The sequence below is a fragment of the Dufourea novaeangliae genome, unplaced genomic scaffold, assembly GCF_001272555.1.
Source record: "Dufourea novaeangliae isolate 0120121106 unplaced genomic scaffold, ASM127255v1 scaffold89, whole genome shotgun sequence".
NCBI classification, from domain to species: domain Eukaryota; kingdom Metazoa; phylum Arthropoda; class Insecta; order Hymenoptera; family Halictidae; genus Dufourea; species Dufourea novaeangliae.
In genome coordinates this window covers 3957653-3977968 of record NW_015373988.1, presented here as the reverse complement: position 1 = coordinate 3977968, position 20316 = coordinate 3957653, and the positions used below count along the sequence as shown (strand labels likewise).

General features: G+C 36.5%; 1 protein-coding gene across 7 annotated transcripts in view; it reads left to right on the top strand.

Annotated features, from left to right (window-relative positions):
• Positions 1-20316, top strand: part of LOC107187604 (calcium-activated potassium channel slowpoke) — a 135257-nt gene that overhangs the window by 81973 nt on the left and 32968 nt on the right. For all 7 annotated transcript variants that reach the window (XM_015575731.1, XM_015575734.1, XM_015575732.1 and 4 more), the window contains 5 exons: positions 4165-4317; positions 5241-5396; positions 12203-12315; positions 17817-17972; positions 19127-19203. In XM_015575731.1, coding sequence (XP_015431217.1) covers positions 4165-4317; positions 5241-5396; positions 12203-12315; positions 17817-17972; positions 19127-19203 — 655 coding nt within the window. The remainder of the gene's footprint in view (positions 1-4164; positions 4318-5240; positions 5397-12202; positions 12316-17816; positions 17973-19126; positions 19204-20316) is intronic.

Below are 20316 nucleotides of genomic sequence, written 5' to 3'. Positions count from 1 at the left end.
AGTAAATCATCGATGAGTGTTCGAGGGTTCCGCGGTGTTGAGTGTTCAGACGTCATCCCCACCACTACAAGGTTCCTCGTGGGAACCAATCAAGCGCCCAGTGGTGGGGATGACGTTTGAACACAGTGCTGAGGAGTTTTCGAACACTGATCGATGATTTACTGTATTTTCTCTTCGTGGAGTAAGTGTATGGATATGTTGGACTGTGGACGTTTATGCAAATATAGATCTTCATGGGGGTATTTTGTGAGAACTAGGATCAGAGAGAGATTTGATCACTCGAATATAGTAAGGTTTCAAGTGGAATGATATGAATTTTATTAATTGTGTAGTCAATTTTTTTTTGGCTGCACTGGGTTGTAGAGAATTGCTATAAATGCATAAAATCTGCAGTTTAATGATGATCGCGCTGACTAATTTGCGACGAATTGTGTATCGTGCGACTGTCCCCGCAACACACCCCCGCCCCCTGTTTTCGTCCTCTCATAATGGTCAATCGTTCGTTCAATTGTCATGCTCTCCCGTGTTTATGTGACAGCAGCTTTCATGACAGGATTTTGATATTTTTGTTTGTTTATAATGTTATCAGTTAAAATTGGAACAGCATTGATTTATTCTCTGAGAATATTTTACTTATTTGAAAGATGGATTTTAAAGACAGCGTAAACAGTGTTACATTATCTATTGTAAAAGTATGTACGCTGTTCTGTAGAAGTTGAAAAAAGGTCAAATAAGAATGGTTGTAGATTCTTGGAAAATTGTGGAGCAGACAAAAATTCTGAAACAATATTGTGATTTGAATAAGAGTTGTATATCTACATAATTATTTTAGAAGCAATTTGTATGGATCTAGAATTCTGTCTTGGCTACTCTTAACGCTTGACACATATTAGGTATTTACATATCAACAGAAAGTTATTATACTGTTAGCTTAACAGAAAGTTCTAAGAATGATTACGTTAATAAATAGAAACTCCATTGTCGAAATTTAAAATTTCTTTAGATCTATACAGATTTACAGTATATTCGTTATGCATAATTTATTTTACATATATAATTTCGAGATGCAGAAGCTTCGACGTTATTATGATAATCCATACCACAGTGAGTCATACTTTTTTCAAAGAAATCGTATAGTAATTTTACTAAATCATCCTTATTTATACAGCATAGTGTCATTAATCGTTTTCCCTTGATTGGTGATTCAGCAGTATCCTATTTCTCATTTAAATAATAAATCAATCACCGTCTATTCGAAAAGATTTATGGTCAGTCACATACGAAATCCTCTCGTTAACTCTGTTTTTCAAGTAAAATCCTTATTTAATTACTAATTGTTATTTAAGTGATTGCAACTAATTCTGCAATATTTATTACTACCTTCACACATTACTCGAAAGTGATTCATTTTTTCCAGTTACAAACAGATAGAATATATTATTTTTATATTACTACTATAATAATACGTTGCTATTCCTAAACAATTCACTGAAAACGACCCCCGTTACTTTTACTACTTACGTCACCCCATTGGGTCTTTTATCTCCAGACCAATTTTTTATAGTATGAGCTACCAAAAAATCGGAAAAAATTCAAGGATACTTCCCAGGGTTACATGATCCAAAAGTTTTGAAAGTTGATTGTTAAAAGTTTCTTTTTTTTAATAAGAGACCCTTCGTTTGGGAGATATTCGAGCAGGAAATTTCGCCTGTGCCATAAAAGACCCAGAGGGGTCATGGAGGGTTAAAAACACTGTCATGGAGGCTGCTCAAAATGGTCTTCGGTCGCCCCAGAACCGACATTTACCGCGACAAGAACAAACGCTGTTACTCCAGGATGGTTGTTGCTTGTGTGTTTCCTTCTGTGCACATTGACAATGTCTCTTGGAACCCCCTTGACGCATCTCCCATGCTGTCATACGCTTTCGTGTCTGGTCAGTCCGAATTGCATCTCGTTCGAATCGAATCGATTGAACACGGTAATGGACTGTCGTGGTTAAACAGTCACGCACTCGCCCCCTCCCCTCCATGTTACAATTACGAGACAAGATATTTAGCCTTTGACCGACAATCACGAGCCCCCCAACTCCCTCCCCAGGTTGAAAAAACCTTCGACAGCCGTGTCACGATCGAAAAAAAAAACATCTTTAGTCTCTTCCAACATGTGTTGATACGCATACACGTGTGTACGCATACTTTCTGATATGGTAAATTATGTTAGAAAAAAAAGCCCCTTGAAGGTTGTTTGCACCTACTGGATAGATCCATGCCTGCTGTCGATCCAGGTGGGTATGTGCTTGCGGAAGGAATTAGTTTAAACGATTAGACGTTATTAGGAGTTGACCTTTTGTTAGAGACTTAGAAATAATGCGAGCAACGGTTTCTTGTTTGTTGAAATGCGGGGTATATTAGTAATTTTGGATGCGACCAAAGGAGAAGGTGATCTCGTATGTAAGTGAGCCTTTGGGAGCATTAGTGGTGTGTAGGTTGATAAATGTGCCTTTGGGATATTTAGAGGGTTAGAAAAGATCTTGTATGTCAATTTGTATTTAGATGATATACTTAACCTTGTAGAGTTATTCACAGTTTGACTACCATATCACCCACATATGGATGACTATTGTTTAAATGGAGAACTAACATTAGAATTTTTTAGTAAAATGCTGAATGAATTAATTTAGTTAGAACCTAGGAGATTCGAGAAAATTAAAGGAACAGTTACTCTAACAAATCGAACTTTCGATGTTTCAATTTTATTTAATACAAAATTGCTTTGACTTTCTTAGAATTTTTATATCGGTCTGGCAGTCAACTTGCGAATGAACCTGGACATACACGGTTCTATAAAAGGGAGATAGGGATTCTATGATCTTAACTGAAATGCATCGAAAATTTATTTACACCATAAATGCTTTGAAGGGCTGAAATGTAAGTCGAAAGTAATTTAAAAATATATTTTTGCTCATTTATAAAATAAAAAATGAGATTATTAAAAATGCAATATTCATATTCCAATAAACGTTATATTGTATTATATTTTGAAAATAGAGAAATGTATTTGTTGCTTTATTAATAGTTGTTTAATAATAACGCAGATGCCATTTTGCCTATTACTTTGTGTTATTTGTTAAGTAATCTGTTTATCCGACCGCTGTAAATTTTTAGAGATATAATCAACTCTTCACGCAGATCCATAAAAAAAACAGAACCAAACAAATGTTCACCTACATTATTCGACTTACCTTCAGAACCACGAATCACCTTCTTGTCAGTTACAACAAAATTCCGAGTACACCCTGTATATGTATACATATAAACCTTGCAGTAAAACGTATAGGACGGTACGTTCTTTGTCTGCTTACACGTAGTATATCCTTTCTTTCGTATTGATTAAACGTAAGTCTCATTAGCGGATAATCGATGGGCATGTTGGCATAGCAGCTTTGATACCATGAATTCTAGCGAATCCGCGTTTAGTGTTAACGTTTGTCCGTATTAAGGAATGCTATTAGATCTTGTTACTTTACACTTTATTATTGCTGCAAAAACTTTTTCGAAGTACGTGTTACAAGGTGTAGAGTAATCACAAAAATATATGAAAAATAAATGGACGAATAAGATAAAAAAATCTATCCTAAGTGACACGTACCTCGGATTCGTTTCTGCATACCCGCGGCGCCTAATAGAAACTGGCTTAACGTTAACGCTTTTAATGAATCTTGACACGTAGTTGCATCCTCCCAGTTGTATGTTTAATTCGATCGATTCTACCATTTACTCTCAATCGATTACGCACCATATATACATCGAACATCGCTTTTTTTTTTGTAATCTCTTCGATGATAGATTTTTATCGATATATATATATATTTAGAATTACGTGTATAGGATAGATAAGAGTTTTTCATTGGATCGAATTCCTACACTCGAGATTTAGTTAAATTCTAAAAATTACAAGATCGGCTAGATGATTCACCCGTACATTTTTGATTTCGCGCGGACATCCTTTGTTTATATACTGTTTGTAGAAAGAACAATTTCTATTCTGCTGCTGCTTCTCTGAATCCCGTCCCAGATCCACCACACGACATTTACATTTCCCATATTTGACTTTGTCACGTGTACGAAAGCAACGTGTGGAACAAAGGATGCCGATCGGTTTTAGGTCCACGAGGCGGACGCGTGTCTGGTACTGGCGAACAAGTACTGTCAAGATCCAGACGCAGAGGACGCGGCGAACATCATGCGCGTCATCTCGATCAAGAATTACTCGGATGACATACGCGTTATCATTCAGTTAATGCAATATCACAACAAGGTATTATTTTTTGTTAAGTATTCGTCACTAGTGTATTAACTATGCAGAGTTACAAACATATCTTGGAGAGCTTAATGTAGGGGAACTTTAGTTTTCATAAGTACAAGCCTCTGAGGTGGATGAAATTTGAATAAGAAAGCTTCGGTATTGTCTAGACTGTGAAAGTTCATGCTAATCTAGATTTGTCTGGCCCATATTATAGGAACTGGGGAATGAGATCAAAATTTGTTTATTCTATTAAGGCTTATATGATATAATCTATATGATTGTTATATAATTGCAAATTTTGCGTTAATTCTTTATAAATTTTTGCAAATGAATGAGAAAGTTTCATACAGAATAACTACACTGCGTGGCATAACTATAAAACCACCCTAAAATTCTAAATTCTTACATATTGTGGTTAAAATAAAAACGAACCAAGTATGCCTTATATAAAATTCTATTGAGGAATAATGTGTTTCCAGAAAAGGATAGATTATATTCCCTAAGAAAAAAGTGGTTCCTTTTTATTTCAACCACAATACATAAGAATTGAGAACATTAGGGTGGTTTTATAGTTATGCCACGCAGTGTATATAGGGTGAGTCATTTATAATATGTACTTTCTATGTCATTTCATATCTTCTCTACGTGCCCAGCCACAAAAATATTATTCACATCAAATTATCCCCACCATCTCCTCTCCTCCCTCTTGCACCATTCAATTTTTATCTGAAACACTTTTCCGTATCATCAGTGGTTCCGAAGATATTCGAGGGGATCAATTTAAATAACTCACTCTGTGTAGTATGGGCCACCAGTGACCCGATCATCATTCACAGCCAGTCATGCCGGAGTTTGTTACCAGAAAATACAAATTTCCTCTCAAAAATTCATTCGGACATTCGTGTTTTCATCAGACAAACGTAACTCTGTTCCAGGCCTACTTATTAAACATTCCATCATGGGACTGGAAACAGGGCGACGACGTAATCTGCCTGGCCGAATTGAAGCTGGGTTTCATCGCGCAGTCTTGCCTGGCGCCGGGTTTCAGCACAATGATGGCCAACCTCTTCGCAATGCGTTCGTTCAAGACGGTCAGTAAACTGTCGTTCATCGGCGGACGAAATATCCGCCGATCTTTATCTCTCTACCTCTCATCTATGCATGTGTGAAGGAAAAAAAAGAAAATGTCTCTTAGGGTTTTTTTCATGGTCTGAGCAGTTCACAGTGATCGCGTGCGAACGAATTTTTCCCATCCCCTCCCCCCGTCGTACGTCATTTTTATTATTTTTTCGTTTGCCTAGGAGAAAACGGTCCTCGCAGGTCGAGGCCATTTCTCTTTTTCTTCCTTCTTTTTCTCGATTTTCGGGCTAGAACCGTCGTCGTCTTTTCGAGTTTTGTCGAGCGTGTTCCGGGTAGTCGACGACCTGGGGGAGGGAGGCAGACCCACGAGAATTTTTCTCTCGCGCACGTTGAATCGAGTATGAGAATCGTCGTGGGAAAATGATGGTCGCGGGGAATTGCGGTATATAGACCGGTCGTTTCACTGTGGACAGACCCACGTGGTATCCGTACATGCATAGGAGCGCGTGTGATTCAGAAATGGTTGGTTGATTGGTACCAGTCGCCCGATATGCAGGCTTGGCAGAATGACTACCTACGTGGAACCGGAATGGAGATGTACACCGAAACACTGAGCCCTACCTTCATTGGAATGCCTTTCGCGAAAGCCACTGAGTAAGTCGGTTCAATGACCAATCCAAAAAAAAAAAACACCCAGCAGACACCTGCATAAATCTGATTCAAGAGACGCGATCTATGTGTGGTTCCACTCGTCCGTTTTAAATCGAGTGTCCTTAGCCTCGCCTTTGTAGACGCAGATTGATGTGTCTCGATAAGTATATTGACTTGAAAAAATTGTTAACTTGTTTATGGTCAAAAGTGTTCTTGGTCTTTTATTCTTGTGCTTACAGGGAAAGGACCCCAACTGACCGACTTTGATTTTAACGGGGTTTTGTAAAATGTAGGTGCACTGGTTTTTAATGATATAATTTAAATATTAGGTGTAGACACTCGATAATTTTAAAGATATAAACGATTAAAGTTACGAACCTTTGAGATATATTAATGAATAGAAGTCAAAGTTATTGAAGTTGCGTTGGCAAAGTAAAGTAAAAATATTATATTTTGGTGAAATTTATCGAGTATGCATTCACTTGACCACCATTTGAGTGAAGTGTTTGTTCTGTATAAATAGTAATAATTGGCCAGTACTTTGTATTTTCAGAATAAAATAAACTAATCTGACAGTTGGAAGATTGTGAGATCGATAGAGAGTGGTCAGTATTGTACTAGTTAAATCCACCTACAATAAGTAGAAATATCCAATAATGGTCAGGCACAATCTCTTATTGAGAAGCAGGTGTGCCATGTGAGGTTTAAAATGTAATTTTTTTTCGAAAACGAAGCCTTTTGTCAAAAAATGTTATTCTACATATTCAACTTATTTTATCATGTAAAAGTACTTCACTTCAGTTGTAATGGTATAGTTACATTTTTGAGAAGTTTATTATAGTATTGTATGATAAAATATGCATACTTAGATTAGAGATCTACGGATATCTGCTTGTAACGTTGAAACTGCATTGTGTGTAAATACAATTTTAACATTTTACATACATTATAAATCTATGATTAGATTGAAATATTAATATATGTATAATTGAATTGTGTAACATTGATACAATAAGTGTTAGAATAAAAGACAATATCTCAGACCGCAAATGATGGAAATTAAAAATCGAATACCAAGGCACAATAGGTCTTACATATATATTCACTTAATATTTTAATTAAAAACTGTTTCCTCTGGAATTGTGATAACTCTTTCGAACTTTTTTCAATTTAACATGCTTTTTAAAATACATCTGTGTATAGATGAGGCATCGATCACTGTTTAGATATTTATCCCTGCATTCTTAACACACAACCAGGTGCTATCTGGTTTGTTTTAATTACTTATCTCAGATCAGTTAGCTTATTTAATTAACAACGAATATATCCTCCTTTGTTTAACTTACACCAATATAATTAACTCATTAATGTGCTGTAATCCCATTGTTCAACATTTTAAGCCACATTCCATCATAATGTAGTACGAATACTTTCGTACGAGAAATATAATAGTATCTATGGAAATTTCGACCGATTCTTCACGAACGTTCGTAAACCACGTACTACGTTTACGAGTTCTCTGTGTCGAAGATGCGTGGGCATATCAGACCCGCCATTTTGCTCTCTTTCTCATGCTCGCGTGAACGACGATGTGGAATCACTCCGTGAAGGGTCCGTAGTCTCTTGAATCAGAAAACAAAAAAAACAAAAAAAAGTCCACCAAACTAAAGGGATGAAGCTTTGCCTCGCCTATGTCTTTCACTACGCTCCACTCTGCTATATACATTATATGGACTATATCTGTATATTCTATACAGGGTGGGCCAAAATTCATGGTACAAATAAGATCAGGCAGACAGTGCAGCTCAAAATAAGACGAAAATCAACAATAACGAAATTTCACCAGACGCTTCGTTTTCGAGAAAATCGAATTTGAAAATTAATCAGGAACGCCTGTATTCGTCATGGCAGTGAGTAGAAACGGAATGCAATAAACAAACTCGCCATTCTATTCAATTGCATGCCTATCCAGCAGATTTTCAAATTCAATTATCTCGAAAGCGAAACGTCAAACGCAATTTCGTTATTCTTAATTTTCGTCTTACTTTGAGCTGTACAATCTGCCTGACCTCATTTGTACCACGAATTTTGGCCCACCCTGTATATACATATATACATATACTGCATATATGAACGTGTCAAACCATTTACTTATATACAGTACCGTATCTGTGCTCTACACCTAATCGATGTAAGCCACCCCCCCCTCCCCCCTCTCATTGCTTCAGTAACGTTTCAGTAATTTTCACCAGTTTCTTGCAACTTCCATGTAACTTCGACGGGTTCGGGATTTGATCGTATACCGCGGATTGCCCACATACATACATACGGTCATGGGCAGGGTTGCCAGGCGAAGGCTTCAGAACAAAGGCCATGTGACGTCACAGTACATATATAGAGCTATATACAGGGTATTCACTCGAAGTGTAATTATCTCCTAAACTACTAGTTATAGAAAAAAAATGTTTAAATTAAAGCTTACTGGGTTTCGAGAGTGACATGTTGTGGAGGTTACAAATCTTGAACGGCCAGACATGACCTTGAATGACCTTGGAATACCAATATATTATAGCTCGATGAATTCATCATGGAACAACCTACACGTCTACCTGAATAAAAACATATGGTTCCATTAAAAAACAACCAAGGTCACCTTGGAATCTCAAAGGCACGACCACCTAGATAAGATTTATGACCACCACAAAATATCCCCGTTGAAACCCCAATTAAGTTTTGCTTACAACATTTCTTTCCATAAGAAATAGTTCAGGAGGTAATTGCGTATCCCTTCAGTTGGATCACCCTGTATACTAATACAACTTGTGCACACCATGCAAGGATTGCTATGATGTGTTCCCTCTCCACTACTTTTTACTGCGTCGCGTGGCCTTCGAACGGCCATGTTCTTCGTTTTACTCCTTGCAACCCTGGTCGCGGGGGTGAATTTTCCGAATTCATGGTGAGACCCACCCCCGAAGGACCCATATACTGCTTGCTCCGTCTTCGGGAATATTTACGAACCCTGTCAAGTGACCCGACACGTCCAAACACTTTTTATCGGTGTCTGTGTCCGTCCCACAGTTGCATCGCGTGTCGATATCGCTGCGAAACTTTCGTTTTGCAAAAGACAGAATTCCCACCGTGTATTCTTGTCTATTCTGCCGCGTCACTGCAATGTATATAATATGTACATACGTTACTGTTCAACGAAACGACACACACACCTTCACGCGCGGAAAATTTACTCGCTCTGGTAATCGATGAATTACTAAAGCGCCCGATCTCACCCGTGCACAGAGCCGGGATTGTGGACTCGAGGTGTTCGTACGTCTGCTGGAGTCGAGAATTTCTGATCGCTTTACATACAGTCAGTCAAAAAATTCTGTGTACATTCTGTAAGAGAGAAGAATTTTTAAAAAATTGGACCAAATGATTTGAGCTTTTTTCGGAAGTTAGAAAAATCAGTTTATTCAATGATGTGTACACAAATTTTGAGGAAGTTGCATTTGGGCGAAATCGCGATGGAAATACTAACGGTCGCTTTTTACAACTTTTTTCTCTGAGACTGTAATGAAAATTTATTTAATAAATTGGTTTCAAAGATTTCTATTAGTTATATGCATGCTGAAAATTTAAGGGAAGTTGGTTTATGCAGAAAGGAGCGACAGGCATCGAGAGATGTAAGAATCTTTAGATTTATTGCAGTTATTGTTAAGATTTAAAATTTGTTATCTTCGAGGTTCTAAAACGAGACGTTCCAATGGATTCGGTTATATTCTAAATATTTGTGAAGAACATCTTAGCCGTACGAACATATCCTCGTTTCATCGATCCCCGAGCATACCCGTTCACCGCTTAAGTGTTCCCATCCATTAATCCAAGCATTCCGCGGTATCGATCGAATCGAATGTTGTCCGTATGCAACGGGAAAGTCACGACGATACCATGCATTAGCCACACCTGGTCAATCAGTTAAGCATTAGGGATCGTAGCTGATAGGTGTCATCTCGAGCTTGTTGACAGCTCGTTCCTCCGTGAAAGGTGATTCCGTCATAAGGAGTGCTGAGCTCTATACGTTTCACGTCGATAAGAAAAAAGGTAGTCTCGATCTGTAACTCTCTAGGATTCCAATTGTGCATGGAAATCGTGCCTGTGTAAATACAAAGAGCACAAGCGTGAACCTTGGCTGATCACGGCAGTGACCGATGAAAAGGGATCTTTCGATCGATAATAATCACACGTGAGCACCGTCAATGGAATGTTCGAATGCAGAGTTTATCGAAGATTACGCATACACAGCTGATATGTTCTATTCTAGAAGCCTTTTTATGCCAGGAAGTTGGTCGTATAAAGGGAACAAAGGGTTAGTGTACGTTTCCTCATCGCGAACAATTCGATTTTGAGCCACAGGATCTGTGCTTATTAGGCGCCAAGCGTAATCATTAACCCTGAAGGACATCGTCACTGGTACGTGGTCTTCTATTTCTGTAGATTTTTTTATTTAAAAATTTTTTTTCGTTGTAATTGTCTAGCATTAAAAATAGGAGAAGCCTGCTGCTGCCTTTTAAAATTACAAGAAAAATAATGGCGTATTTGTGGTCTGTGTCCTTGAGGGTTAATCTATGGAGGATTGCAACGGAAAAGATGATGGAGAGGCAATGTTTGGATGGAATTGTGCATATAAGGGTCGAGGGCTTCGATCAGGTAGTCCGAATACCTGCTTGACTTCGAGGGATGGGAAATAATGTTTTTGGGTGAAAGTTTAGTTTAAAGAGTGATGTCGCGTGGTTTGCACGTTCAGTGTTCAGAGGAAACGTCGATTATATTTGCGGTGAATCAATCTGTAGAAAAGTCGGTGAGAAATATGTACAAAAGTCGAAGTGTCCTTTACTCATTGGAGCTATTGCACGATATGTCTTTCTAAATCGACTATACTTTCGCCTGAAATATCTTCTCAATCTCTACATCCTCTTAAAACATACAAGTGACTTGTTTCAAGTGTTTCATTGAGGAAAAACCAGAATCCATGCAGGATAAAGTTGATTCATTTACACTTATATCTCATAAAATTAGTGGTTATATACGGCTGAAGTAAATATTATTTGGTTAGAAATTTCCAATTTTATTACTGCGCAAAACCTCATTAAAAAGTCAGCGCAATAACTTGGGAATTATCCGTGTTAGAATATCTCATAGGGCCTATAACACGAGTTTTCTTTTACAGAAGTCGTTCGTTACCGAATTAAATGCTGGCTCGCTCGGTTCTCGACGAAGGTTTTAACCGTCGAGCAATCAGAAAAGCAAAGAAATAATTTCCCTTTGTTTGGGTATGCTTGCGGGTCCGGTAAAAGATAGATGTAATATGGGTCAGAATCGACCCAGTTTCGTTATCACACTGTTAACCGAAGAAATAATTTCCCTTTGTCTCAATATGTCTGCGGCGGAATCTCTACCGGTCAGGCAAAAGATGGATTTACTGTGGGTCAGAATTGACTCAGTTCCGCCATTGAAAAGTTAATCGACGAACTAATTTTCTTTTGTTTCGGTACGTCTGCGGGTCAGGCAAAAAGTAGATGTTGCGTGGGTTAGAATTAATCCAATTCCACCATCAAACGGTTAATCTGAAAGCTAATTACCCTTTGTCTCGGCATGTCTGCGGGTCAGGCAAAAAGTATATGTTGCGTGAGTTGGAATTAATCCAACTCCGCCATCAAACGATTAATCGAAAAGCTAATTACCCTTTGTCTGGACATGTCTGCGGGTCAAGCAAATAGTAGATGTTGCGTGGATTAGAATTAATCTAATTCCACCATCAAACGGTTAATCTGAAAGCTAATTACCCTTTGTCTCGGTATGTCTGCGGGTCAGGCAAAAAGTAGAGGTTGTACGGATTCGTATTGATCCAACTCCGCCATCAAACGGTTAATCGTAGAGCGAATTTTCCTTTGTCCGATATGTCTCTGGGTCAAGCAACGGGTAGATGTTGTACGGGTTCGAATTAACCCAGCTTCGCCATCGAATGATTAATTGAAGAAATAATTTCCCTTTGTTTGCTCGCGCGAGGATAAGCAGACTCTGTTTAGCGTCTCGCGCTACGTTCATCGTATTGCCGCGTGGGTGTTGAAAGGTTTGATGACGTGGGGCCCCCGATTGGTTGGTGTTTCAGTCGCCGGATACACAGGCGTGGCAGAATGATTACCTGCAGGGCACGGGCTGCGAGATGTACACGGAAACACTCTCCCCGTCCTTTACCGGGATGACATTTCCCCAAGCCAGCGAGTAAGTCCTCGCTGCCATTATTGGGCTGCCAGACATATGCAGACACTTTGATGAACAAGAACAGACATTTCTCTTTTTACAAATTTACGCACACGTACACTCACAACAATTCTTCCATTCACGATTTAGACTGCGGAAGTTTATGTATAATTCACAATTGTGGACAGTAACACGTAAAGATTGTAATTGAGGGGAATTTCGTTTTCTGTACTACCAGTGGTTTCGGTATGTTGTTAATAATTCGTAAATAGTACTTAGACTTTCTTAGAATCGTTATTTCAATAGATTTTGTCAGTTAGGAGATGTTAGAAACACGTAAACATCTGCAGTCTACAGTTCACGTTAAAGATAGACCTCGTCAAAGTACAATCACCTAATTGTTAGGGTACCTGCAATATGGACTCAAACTCAGAAAGAGCATCTTTTCATTATACATCCGAAATTGGCTTTCTTAACTTTGTTCGACTGCCGTTGATGTCAATTAGAAAGGAATTTAGTGAGAAATTTAATTAATTATTTGAAGGAAAAATTGGAGATTTTATCATCAAGATTGCAGCATATTGACGTCTGACGCAGAATGGATGAATGGAACGTACATCGTCCAAAGTGTCAAGACTTATTATAGTGGGGTCCATCTTTTAAGTGAATGGCCAGTACACACATATGCGTGCATAAGTATCGATTATTGACACATTAGACTTGGGGACAGAACACGTTACACGACTCACACTCGAGAGACACTTGACAGCGCGAGATATTTTATCTACTGCTGTGTACATATGTACCTTCATTCTGGGACTCGAACACACACACACACACACATACATTTTTAATGTATTTCTGATATCGTTGTGAGGCGTGTACATACACTCGTACCTGGATACGAATGTCACCCTTCACCTCAGTTATTTTTTTTTCATTTTCTCTCCTATTGAACGTTTTCCTTCTTCAACCAGAATCTATTATTAGTTAGCGTAGTTTGTTTTTCTTTGTTTTTTTTTTACGTTCCCGTTGTTTTTTGTTTTCCTTTTATTTTGGTACCTTGGTACGTTGGTATTTTGAATGTACTTTTGGAACTTTTTCATACACACACATACACACGTACGACGTTTTAACTAGTAACGTTTGTTTTCAAACTTCTTAACGAATTATTCGCTTTTTTTCGTACGATCTTGCTCGGTTATGTACCAATATTTTTACGCTACATAGAAGTAGTTGTCGTGGGACGAATGCAGATTTCACGGCGTACGGCATGAATTAGACTGAACTACATATTAAATCTGTTTGAACGATTGAGAACACTTTACGAGAGCAAACACGAGTCACGAAAATGAGAAAAAAATAAGCTATTTAGTTTTGTTGAATTCAAGTGTTTTAGCAAAATTACGCGTTTGAGGAGACAAAGAGCACTGGAAAAAGTAATTTTGAGTCTGGAAACATTTTAGTTAGTGATTTTTCAGGTACTACATACATACATCGCACCAAATTATTGTATCCATTTTGAGTTTCTTGATCTTGGAATTTTTATACAGCAACAGTATATTTGTTATTCGATTCTAGAAATCTTGTATAGATTATTGAAAAATGGAAAACAAACTCTACGAAATTGTAAAAAAGATATCTAATAGAAATATACGAGTAGGTAATTAAACATTTTAACTTAAACAATATTTTTATTACACTAGATTTCATAGGAAGAAATTTCTCTTCGTTACTTTTTTTTCCCCAATTATAAAGCATTTTGGCAGTGTACTTTTTAGTTACAGTAAACATTCTAAGTAGACAACAAATTTATATTACATCGTCCGTATTTGAATCTAATGACTCGAAAGTGTTTTCTTCAATGAAATCTGCATGCCTCCCATAAGAACGTGTCATGTATTTTTGTACTGACGTCTTTACGGCATCATATTATACAGCACGAGGATCAATTTTGAGGATGAAATTTTGTCAACAGGCATAAATGCAATTTTGCGTGTTATACACTTTTTTTTTAACAAATACGTGGTTGATACGCGGGATATGAATTTCCTATCCGTTTTTGTCCTTTGTCATTGTGAAATGTTTTAACAGTGTAACGTTCTAACTTTTCCTCGACAAAAAGTGTTCGTTGTACACGCATGCCTGCTGCTCTTTATTAAACGAAGTATATGAAATTTTAATGATAAATGTGAAATTTAAATCGGTTATGGTAATTGGTCGGAGATGAGTTTGTTAATCGTGCGTCAAGAATACGCCATAATTAAACGCCGTTTTCATAAATTCGATGATAGATATAGTTTAATGGGTACTTAATACGTACTAGTATATGTTCAACGATAAATAATAATTACATATAAATGTGATATTCTCCACTTTGGTAGATATTCACGTATATTTTACATGATATTTAGTAATTTACGTATCTAACAATTTTAACTTTTTGTTTCACATTAAATATTATAATCTGTTTACGTATTTAAAAATATTCTATATTTAAAGTATCAGGTTGAAAGAATTCAATCTTTTTCGATAGGTCAATCTATTAAAGACACTAAACAAAATCGAATGATCGTTTTTGAAGTCCTTAGAGACGTCTGTTTTGCTATTTTATTATAGATGCCCTCTTTGACCTATTTTTTTGCACCGTAATTATTGCATGCACTACTATTTGTCAATGCTGGGCATTATCAAATTCTGTTCATTTTTAATGACTATTTTTAATATACAAAAAAATAATTCTGCAACCATATGGTACTGTTTAATACATATATTTATTTCGCGTACAATAAGCGAAAATAGTCACTGCATAAAAATAATAATTTTTTACTAACGATTCAACGATTGTACAAGTATATACAGTGGTAGTCAAAAAGAGGTTTAACAGTTCGTACATGATAATGTATACATAATGTATAATTTAATACAGCAAAAGTATATTTATACATTGTACAAATACATATGTATATTCTACAATATTCAACAGAATGTAAAGTGCATGTAAAATTGAAAATGTTGTATTTACATATGCAAAGAATGAATGTAACAAATTAACTCAACAAAAAATAAGAATAGTTATACTCGAATACTTCTTCCAATTGTAATTATCTGTTGTTGCATTTTGCAAATTATAACATCTTCAACGTACTAATACTTTGAAGATAAATTCTGTTTTAGTATTTCCTGCATTAATTAACGAAGGGTATGCATATATTAAGATTATTATTATTTAATAAGGTAACACTCTAGGAAGTTCATACTTTTCGTTAATTAATACAGAAAATGCCAAAGAAATTAATCCGCAAAGAATTATTACGCTGTTATATGTATAATAATTTTATCCTATACTTTATATTAATACAGATATACATATACCAAAGATGATCATTATATGTTTATTATTTTTACATTTTATTACAATAAAACAAAATCGGAATTAATTTTCGTGCTCCACAAATATTGCACTAAAAAAATGGTTATTAGAAATATGTGACACACAATATTTTCCATTAATCAAATATTGAACTTTCTTTTGAGCACCACTGTAAATTCAAGAGAATAATTACTCGTTGAATTACGTATACGGTAAACATATGACTAAATTTAGATATAACATTGCGATATTATATTATATAAAACAATCACATTGGATGAGTATATTACGAATTCGATCGATTTTCCAGACTGATCCCTCTCAGCGGATCGTTTCATCTTGCAGTCTCACAGCAGAAAATTAAACACGTTCTCCGCAAATATCTGGTGACTCGAGACGTTCTCTTGAAACGTGCACCAGATTGGCGGAAGCTGCATACTTTCTTCAGTCTTACATTATGCGAGCGCACCGCGTTTATATATATATATATTTCAAAATCTTCATTTACCCAGCACTGCTATTATTTGCGTACCCGTAGGAAGGTAGATCATTTCGTCCATTTTATCTGTTGATTTTCGAACACGTTCGATTAGTGGCCCACGATTTGGTTTTGCGTGTGTGCGTGGAGAGAACACACACACGATCCACATCAACTATTACCAAAAAAAAGAAACCTTTCTCGCAGTAATTAGTCCTCTTTGCTATTCATATAAAATCACACGATTGCCTGTTAGACGCGTCCCGTTTAAGAACGACAAGAACATTTCCGTATGTGTCGGTCCGTTCCTCGAACTCTGGGGACTAGTGTAGGATTAGCGTTAGCCTTAGAACCGCACCAGATTTCTCGCCAGTCTTCGCATGCTGTTGTCTAGTTACTAGACAATTAATAGAATCTATTATGCGAACATTCCCGCTTCACCACATCCACAAATTGCTTGCTTTGCATGCTCATTTAATTGTTGTTTCTGTTAATACGCATCGGAAGGTCCAGTCGATCGTAGTAAGGCTCAAGATTCAATTCTTCAAATTTTTATTTTTATTGAAAAATGTTTTAAACATTCGACTCAACAAACGATTATATAATGTAGTAGGAATTTTGATGAGTATCTCAGAAAGGCTAAAACAGTAAAAGAGTTGGCCTGGTACATGAAGGACCCAGTTTGCTTACAGAGGGTTGAAAATAAAAATTTTTGTGAACATATAGAAAGTACTTTCATATGTTTATGCAATTAGTAGATGATAATACTGCACAGTGACAGAAGATTGGAGTAGTTTTAGCCATTATTCTTTTCTAGTAAATTAGAATTAAAATGAAAACTCTTGAGCCTTGCTTACGTGGCTTTGATGGGAGCTGTTAGGAATGAAAGATTGTAAACGGAATGTGTTGTGCTGTCTTTGGTGTTACGCACGCTTTAAGTATGTAATATTCTGTTTGATTCGTTTAAGATTTGAAGTGACATGAATATTTGAGTATTATCGACTCATTCGAAGCTCGGTCATGGCTAAATCGATCCACGACATTCGAACCATGGCTGAAACGATCCATGGATCGTATTTCTCAAAATAATGAATGGTGATTGTTCACTTATTTTCTACCATACTAATAAAATCACCCGATATATAAAGGATAGCTTCGTGTGTTATTAACGATCGTGACAATTTTGCAGTATGTATAATTGTTCTTTTCAAATGTTGTCGAATCAGACAGAGAAGCATGAATCGCAAATTCATCTTTTAATAAATTTATATGTGTATTGTAATTCATGGTAGAAACTTTTACACCGTAGAAATAATTAGTATCCTTACTTTGGTTTAATCAATACCATATCACAAACTGTCTTGTACAATGTAGATTGTGTCATTCGTATATAACTTAATGATAATCTAATCAATTGATATAGTTTACATGATAAATTCTAATGATTTTTGACCGATTATTAAATCGATGAAATTTGTATTCTACACGCTTTTGAAATCAGAACTATCGTTACAAAATTGTCCTTTGATATTCTCGCCAAGCACTTGCTTGCACACGTACAATAATACTCTTTCGAATAAATGTTTTGCATTCGTGGATGTAAGTAACGATGTTTTTATTCGTGAGTACCGTTTTAAAAAGCATCGAATATTATGCAAAACTTCGTCCTAGGTTGTGCTTCACAAAGTTGAAGTTATTGCTCCTGGCGATCGAGATAAAGGGCGAAGGAGGCTGCGACAGTAAGATCTCGATCAATCCACGTGGTGCCAAGATCGTTGCAAATACTCAGGGATTCTTCATTGCTCAATCTGCTGACGAAGTGAAGCGGTGAGAATACAATATTATATCATATAATTAACAAAAAAAAAACACTGGACATAGTTTAACTTGCGAATATAACAAATTCCTTTGTTTTATTACAAAGAACTACTCTAGTCCAAGTAAACACGTTTGTCATAAAATATTAAAGTTGTTTGCAACATTTCGTAATTTTATTTAACAATACTTTATTGTATTTATAAGATAGTTCATACTTATGGTACGTACACACTGTATGTAAGTCTTTCTTTTCCCGAAACTCGATATCGACATTATGTAGCATGTTTCGCTCCAATAATTTATTTTCACGAACACTCAAAGCAGTGAAGTGACATTACTAGATCGTAGATATTTATGCAAATTCAGATTCTAGTAACCCAATTTACAAAAAAAAAAGATGAAATAAAAGATATTTTCGAAACATTAGTAAGGTTATTGATTTAGTTATTCGCTGCATTTTCACAATTGTTGCAAATTCATAAAATTAGATTCAAGTACTTTGGGCGATACATATCATCAAAATAATAGAACTACGCAGTATGGACTGATTCCTTGTGCAAAAAATAATGGGAAATAGAGAATGAAATGTTTGGATACGAATCCTCGTTTTTCGCAAAATTGAGTATCCATATCTGTGAAATTGGCGGACTGTCTGACTATTACGCGCTTGTTCTACTTACCGCAGGCACTGATGATCGTCAGAAGCCTATAGATCAAATAAATTTTGCAAAAGTGATGAATATTTCAAAACAACTTTGCTATTAGTATACTTGGCAATATAAAGAATTAATAATTGTTATTTTTGACTCAGAGCAAAGCCTCGAATTAATAATAGAAAATATTCGTTATCAAAGTGGGGATTATCCTGAAAAATTTAGATCTTGAATTTTCAAGATTTTATTTAACTGTTTCCAAATTTTTTAACGGTTAGATAAATTTGATAATCTTTAAAACTAATCCTCAGCTGATAAAATTTCATTCTACACTTTTTTTTTACGTATTTTTACACAAAGGAACTCTTTCGGCCCGTTAGTACCACCCTTCCAGCTTTATCCTGTGTCTTCTAGTATCAATTTTTCTGATCACTATTTAATTCATCTGTTTACGTATTATTCGTTTCTCGCATAAACACTCGCAAATAATCGTCCATTGTATATTTTCAGGGCGTGGTTCTATTGCAAAGCATGCCACGAGGATATTAAAGACGAAACTCTGATCAAGAAATGCAAGTGCAAAAATTGTAAGTTTTTCTAGTCTAGTGACATCCCTTAACAATTTCTTTCTATTCTTATTCAGTTCCATGCTGTTTAATCTCTTGACTAATCGACCTTCAAAATCTGTCGGTGATACGATAATATATTACTTAATATATACATATCTACACAACGGTTAACGATATATCTGTGTACATAGAGCACGCTAGATGTATCGAAGGTGTTGCGAATCACACGCGGATTCGATTAATCCCCCCTCTCAAGATCAATTATTTATTACAGTGTGACTCGCAGAACAGTTAACGACTTACCATAGACTTACGTTTTAAGATCAGGCGAAATGACACACAAGGAGCTCTATATTTATCGATGAACTCCTTTGGCCCCTTCACGTCCCCTTACCCCCAATGTCCTCTTTCTTGTTTCTATGTCCTATATGTGCTACGGGAAAGCCGTAGCAGTAATTATTGCGACAATTAACGAAGTGACATGGTTATGACCATCCTCTTGTGATATATTGTGATCTAGTGGGGCAGCAGCAGCGCTCTTGGGGCCGGGACTTAGGTAACGTCTCTCACTCGTTCGCTTAGTCTTTTACTATCCTTTACTCTATTCACCTGTTTCTATTGAATTTGACCCCCTCTCCTCCTTTTTATGTCCATCAAGCACCAAACAATCTCTCCTGCCTTTCTCCCCGTTGATTTTTTATTCCAAAAGTTTCCCTCAATCAGTTTCTTTCTTTGCTCCCATCCATTTTATTCCCGTCTTTCTCTCGCCCTTTAATCTACCTCTATATATATATATATCTATCTTTCTCTGCCTCTTTGCATATTTCTATCTCTATCTGTTTCTTACTTATGTGTACATATGCCTCGATTTTTAAAACCATTATCTTGCATTACCCCGCGCCAGTAAGCAGTGACCAACGATCATTGCGTTATCACGATAAATGGCGATCAGATTATATACATATATACATATGGCACCATTCATTTTTCTCATTGAAAAGTCAACATTGGTTCGATTGCGATTGCCATCGGAACCTCTGGGTATTATTCGTTTTTCACGATCTTCGGTGCATCCGACGATCGGTTTTGCGTGTGACAGTGGTGACACGTCCGAAAAAAGAATTTTTTTAT